This window comes from Puntigrus tetrazona, unplaced genomic scaffold, assembly GCF_018831695.1.
Source record: "Puntigrus tetrazona isolate hp1 unplaced genomic scaffold, ASM1883169v1 S000000897, whole genome shotgun sequence".
Taxonomy (NCBI): Eukaryota; Metazoa; Chordata; class Actinopteri; order Cypriniformes; family Cyprinidae; genus Puntigrus; species Puntigrus tetrazona.
In genome coordinates this window covers 70890-77500 of record NW_025048497.1, presented here as the reverse complement: position 1 = coordinate 77500, position 6611 = coordinate 70890, and the positions used below count along the sequence as shown (strand labels likewise).

At 42.1% G+C, this 6611-nt stretch overlaps 1 protein-coding gene across 4 annotated transcripts in view; it reads right to left on the bottom strand.

Annotated features, from left to right (window-relative positions):
* LOC122335805 (reelin-like) overlaps nucleotides 1–6611 on the bottom strand; it is a 77328-nt gene that overhangs the window by 50953 nt on the left and 19764 nt on the right. For all 4 annotated transcript variants that reach the window (XM_043233607.1, XM_043233608.1, XM_043233609.1 and 1 more), the window contains exon 3: nucleotides 2945–3080. In XM_043233607.1, the coding sequence (XP_043089542.1) occupies nucleotides 2945–3080 (136 nt within the window). The remainder of the gene's footprint in view (nucleotides 1–2944; nucleotides 3081–6611) is intronic.

Sequence of the window (6611 nt, the reverse complement as noted above, 5' to 3'; positions counted from 1 at the left end):
AAATTGCCATTTTTCCAGTTGGCGTCTGTGAATCTCAAGAGTTAAATCAGTGTTTGCGGTCGAGCTTGTTGTGAACCTCCACATTTAAACAATGGAAACTCTCTCAGCGTGCGTTTCATTCGTTCAAACTGCCATTCTTCACTTCTTCAGCCACTCATTTTATCGTCATTTTACTCACATGACATCTGGCATCGGTTTATTTAACTAAAGACACTATATATGATTGACTCTTTCCAGGAAGGGAAAATAACAATAAGCACACAGAACATAACTGCGATGCATGTTCCAGAAACACAGGCTGGCCTGAACAGATGGTCCATCACAAACAGCCCGGACTCCATTCCACCACAATTAATCGTAATAACAGAAATGCCTAAACACTCCTCGCCTTTCCCATCATGCTTTAGTACCAGGGTTATGAATGAGGGCTGAACGATTGGCCTTGAACGCTCAGAAACGCTGCTCTCTGTCCGCCTGACGTAAACGCTCAAAGTGACAAACGACGGGAAGACCCTCCTGAACCCTCGACCTCGACGCCTGACAGAGAGCGAACACCAGCAACCACCGGCTCTTAAACGAGCGCCGGCTCTCAAGGGTCCGTCTCTGACAGAAGAGTGGCCTAATTGACACGCTGACTCTGTAGTACACCACACACACCTCAGCGCTGTTAGCAATGATTGTTCGTCTTTGTATGAGCGGGAAAATGGGCGCATTTATCCTCCAGATCGGGGAATATATAAGTCTGGATGAACCGACATGAAGCGCTGAGTGCCTTCGCCTTTGTGTGGAATTAAAGCTCAAAACAAGACATCTCTCAGCAGTCTGTCATTACACTGAGTGCACTTTTCCTAGTGCACTAATTCCTGCACATAGTCTTTTGTGTTGTTGGAAAGTACAGGAATCATGAGGGCATCGGGTTCGCATTGAAGATATTTGGTTAGTATCCTACAGATTTTGAATAAAACGTAGCGTCCCATTCATCGACAGCTTTATATAAACAAATACAGCGGCCTGATTCTAGAAGTCTAAATAAATGCAGTTTATGTCGTTTGAAATATAATACGGGTCATAAGGGTCAATTTGGGTCAATTTTTGGTCATATGGGTCAAACTGAGATTTGTGTATCATCTAAAAGCTGAATAAATAATATTTTCAAGGATAGGACAATATTTGGTAACAGTTTATTCAGATAGTCCACTTTAGGCATTCTACTGACAGCAAGCAACTTTGCATGAACTATTTTTAAGAACAAATACAGGAAAACTGTAAACACATTTATGGCCAAAATGTCTTAACAGGAGGGGTGGACTAAAGGGCTGAACCCCCGAATGTTTTTATTATCATGCCTCGTATGCACTATCCCTGAGTTTTCATGCACAATAAAATCTTTTTTATGGCATCCTTCACTGTGTCATATATTTTTCAACATATTTCCCCTGTCTTTGGGTGAATTCCACACAGAAGTGAGTGTTCCTTGCCCTATTCCCTTCGAAGGGCAGAGCCTTTGTAGTGTGCTCTTTTAAGGGTGTAGGACAGTGTTACTCACGGCGTGGTTCACATGGCAGTAAAGAACACCATCACATGATCATGCAGTCAATACAGATATTTTAAAAAAAATGTAAAAACAAGTATGGTTATAACATAACAAATCCATGTAAAAACCATGTCTACCCCAGACGCGAGAGGAAACAGTCCTTCAGAGCGCAGCGGGAAAAGTGCTACCATTTTGAACCTGAACACACTTCGGTGGAAGCAGCAACAAACGCTCCTCGCGGGGTGAAAGCCATTGAAACGGATGGGATTCAGAGCACAGAACAGAGCAGAAAGGGCCAGAAAACTAGGATGAACACTACTCTTGCTGATGTGTCCGGTGTCAGACAGTGTCTGCTCTGTTACAACTAATTATAATTAAAAACCATGCCTTAAACCACGACATCATAAAATGAAGAAAACACTAGAAAAAATATTAATTTGCTCTGTCCTTACGTCCATGACACTGACCCAGATTTATTCTTGACAGCTCTTAATGCCGGGTGTGCATACATAATAGACTAATAATAAAATAAAAGACCTTTCCCGGCATTAAGGTAATCCTGCTTTTTTACAAATAAATCATTTTGCTTCAGTCACAAATTTGACTGAATAGACTGATAGCCCCTTTTTGTATTAATTGTGTATCAGGGATGACAGACTGATAAAAAAGACACATTATTTATGACTGGATGTAACTTTTGAAGCTTCGTGGTAAAAGTGGCTCTGATGAGCACTGATGTAGGGCGTCTTTCAAACGGTGACGGACCAGCTGTTACAAATAAATATTACTTCTCATCATTATTATTTTATTAGCCAATGTAACTTCTAAATAATTCAAGTGTATTCTGTCAGGTATGGATGTGTCCGGGCTAAGCCTCAGATTTACAGTAGAAAGCTGTCCTTTAAAACATGAACATTGTCAACTCAACAGTGCACACTACTGATAATTTAAGCAAAATACATTTAAATGTAGTTGTTTTTATTGTCACTTATACATTAATTTGTCCTATTTACTTCTAAAAACTGTATGATTAACAGCATTTTACTGTACAATTACATTAAATGTCTGGTTAGATGCTTTCAAGTTTTCCTGTATATAGTACAGAAACTTACTGTTAACCTTAGATTCATAGCGCTTTTACATGATTTTACAGCTATTACAGTTAAAATGACACATAGTCTTCTATTGTTCTGAAATGCATGCGTGTTTATTGTAAACCGGCATCAGAGAAGGGTTTGTTTTTTCTTGGCATGTTTTATGCAAGCACCGCAGTGTCTCAGGTGAGCCCCGGCGTTCACTCACTCGTGAAGAATCTGCCTCATGATGTCAGATTTCCTGTGAGTTGTTCCTCAAGCCTGAAACCGAGGCGTGAGGTCTGTATGAGCCGTGTATGTCGGGTGCGTGACTCACATGAAGTTGACGCAGCCGGTGCCGGGTGGAGGAGCGATCCAGATGAAGCTGAGGCTGGTGGAGGGCAGGTGACTGACGTGAGACGCCACCACGCTGCACACGAACTGAGTCCCGAACTGCCTGTCGGACATCACCCCTGACACACACACACACACACACACACACACACACAGAGACAGAGTTTGACATGTGAGACAAAACCTCGCTGCTGTTTGTAGAAATCAACACAATACAATACAAGAGCTTTGTCTGCTGCATGGAAACAAAGAAGTTTTCCAGAAGGTATTGCATTTATATTTATCCGTGGAAGCAAGAGGTCACGTTAGTCCCAGCTGAGAAACGTTGTGCAAATTTCACACAGCAGAGCTCTGAATGAAGATTTATATTTTTCTCTATGTTGTGAAACAAGCGTATAAATCCTGCTACGTTTTTAGCCATTTTTTAAGCACCAAAATGTGACCTGAATGAAACACAGAGGTGTTTGTGACACGGTTCCTGTCACACTTCTTAATGAAAAAACTGAACGTCAAAATACAATTAATGAGGAAAAGAGACACGCTTGGGTTTATTCTATAGCCGTTATGTTTTTCTACTATACAGCCTGTATTTTCTATCCCCTTACCCTAAAGCTCTCACACAAAACTACAGGCCAGTTTTATATTCTCAATACACATAGTTTTGTGTGATTTATAAGCTGTTTGCCTCACAGGGAGAAAAAATGTCCCCACAAGCTAAGGATGTTGAATATCGGCATCTTTGTGAGGACATTTTTTCCATAATCTGACAGCAAAATTGCAATCGCATATCCAGTTATTATCCAGATGGGTTTCTGAAAGTCTCAACAGCAAAAAAAAAAAAAAAAAAAAAAAAGAAATTGGCTTTTTTCAAAACTGACTCAAACCATATGGAGATGGTTTAAAATATGATTTGAATCAGATCTTTACAGATGTATCTCAGTCTGGACGCTCTGGCTGCTCAGATTGGATTTCATCTTGTCTTTTGTGTGACTCCTAACATGACACACTACGATCACGCCAAAACTGGAGAAATGAAAGAAGTATTCGAACAAAGCTGAAGCTGATTGTGATTCAGGAACTTTCAGTTTTAGGTCCAGTTTTAGTTGCCCATGGCCAATTCTCAAGGACACGTAGAGTACACTTACACATATATAAGAGACATCACACATGTGCACAATATTAATAATCTGCTGCCACACCATTTCTGACACAATCCAAATATATCTTTGTTTGGAGACAGAGCTGATGCATCTGTTTTGAGAGCTTCTTCACATACTGATGTTCAGATGAATGGTAATTGTTACTGCATTATTGCATAAAAACATGGTCTGTTAATTGTCATTATTCAGTCAAAATGGCACATCTACTAGCTGGATTAAGTCAGGATATTCAGAGGATAGAGAACAGGCAGGAAATATCTGTGGCTTTTTGTATTTGTTTCAGACCCAAACCACTTTTGTGCAAAACACACCCCTTATTAAACAGCGTTAAACCGAGCGATACTGCTCAGAGCGGACGATCTCCTGTCAGTGTTAACAGGCCTCGGTCTGCTCATATCATCACTCACTCACTCGAGGAGAAAACCGATTGTTTCCATTTCATTTATGATGTCCAGAGTAAACTTCTCTCACAGGACTGAAATAATGGCACCAGTCAGAGCATAAACAATGTGTGCATTTCCTTTCACATGCAGATCTAAGACTAGAGTGCCGTCGGCCGTGATTAATGGCAGTCGAGCGACCTGCGATCTCCCACGGCCACCCGCACTCCAGCTGAATAAAGTCCTCTGCCCTCCCACTACTCTGCCTTCACGTACACACACACACACACACTCCGCTCGATAGCCTCGTCTGAGATTTTCACTCCAAATGGCCTCTAAAACGAGAGGAAAGATGATTTGGCGCACAACAGATGGGCACGGGGTGGCACAGACTGGCACGCATGATGCTCACTGCTGCTCATTAAAATGCAGATTCATAATTTCAACTCAACACATATTAGTAGAATAAAGCAGTCTGACTCATTAGCGCTAACCTCGGCGCTGCCATACAGCTCAAATCTATAGCTCTGGCAACATGCAACGAGTCGGTGACAAACGTTTCTGAAAAGCTGAAATTGAAACTTGCACTAAAGGGAAAGTGTTCGTTCTTGAAATGTAGTGTTCTCAATAGAAGCGTTGACAGCCTGTTGAAGTTTTGTAGGGATGTTTTCTCATCTATCAAGTGTCACTTCAAGAAAAGAGGCTTTCTTTCCTCCATCCTGCACCACCCTCGTCTCCGACTCTCTGAGCTTCGGCGTATAGCTTCCACTCGCTCATCATCCATCAAGCGACAGCAGGGTATGAATATTTATTAATCAAACATACAGTATGTGAACGGGTGGGTTAGTGAGATCTAGATGTGTCTGGCCTTCCTAGAAAGACGTACGGAGAACATGACGTAGTGTTGCGTTTTATGGAATCGCTGGCCAAAAGTCACTTTGTTCCCCTGAGAAACTGACCCGAGGTCAGAAACTGGAGGTCCAGAAGCTTCTCGATCACTTGGCAACCCTGCCCTGCTTTGCCATTGGTCCGTTTCATAATCTGCCAATCATCCTACACTGCCATTGTCACGCCGATGACAGAAGTGCTCTTTGTGTTGCCAGGAAGAAGCTGTGTGCCCGACTCGGAGACGCAGGAGCCCGGGGCCGCGGGAGCGGGGGCCGACACAATGCAGAGAGGATTATTGGCCAGAAGACAATTTGGCCACCTGGGAGATATTGTGTGTGTGTGTGTGTGTGTGTGTGTGTGATGACCGATCATATTTATTCGCTGCAGCATGCACTGAACTGCTCCTGATGCCCTTTGCACTGCAGTTGTTTTGCTCTTGATCTTTCTGAACGTTGAACTGTGGACTTGGACCTGCACCAGCCGCCCAATGAGCCGTGATACTATAGAAATACAGTAGAAACGAGCAAAGGCTGGCCATCTGGAGCCGATCCCAGCAAATCTGGAAGACAAAAATCACTACAGCGTTGTGTTTGATGAGAATAGCGCGGACTGTAATGTGATCTTCGTGATCATTAAGTATCGTTATCATTGCTGCTACCGCACACAGGTGACCTCTGACCCATGACCTTTGACCCCAACTGGTGCTGGGTCAATCGTGATTTGTCTTTGCACCGAAAATGATGTTGTGGAGCGTGTGGTTCAATAGTTCATTATACAGCAGTTAATTCGGGTCATTTAATATCATTTGCTGCTGTCTCGCAGCTGAACCGGAGAATTTCTCAGTTTCTCTCGCTCAAAACAATCAGCCTTACTCTGCCTTCAACACAAGTTATTCAAAATGTGTAAAAACAACAACAGAGCTGAAACGGAAAATGATTACGTTCTTTCCCAGTCAAGAAACAAGTCATATTTGCCCAGTATTGTCTTTTCAGTAAAATCTTTCTTTCTCTCTTCGGCTGAAATGCTGTTATCTCTGTCCATCCATATCCTCCTCTATTCAGAAACTTTGGCTGGAAAGACATTTAGCAGTGGCTTTTATCTAAAGTGACATACAATAAAAGCAATCAAAATCAACAAAAGAGCAATAAACATACAGATTGTAGTCTGTTACTAAAGAATTCAAGAATCCTGACAAATATTGTAATTAGTCATTTAATCCATG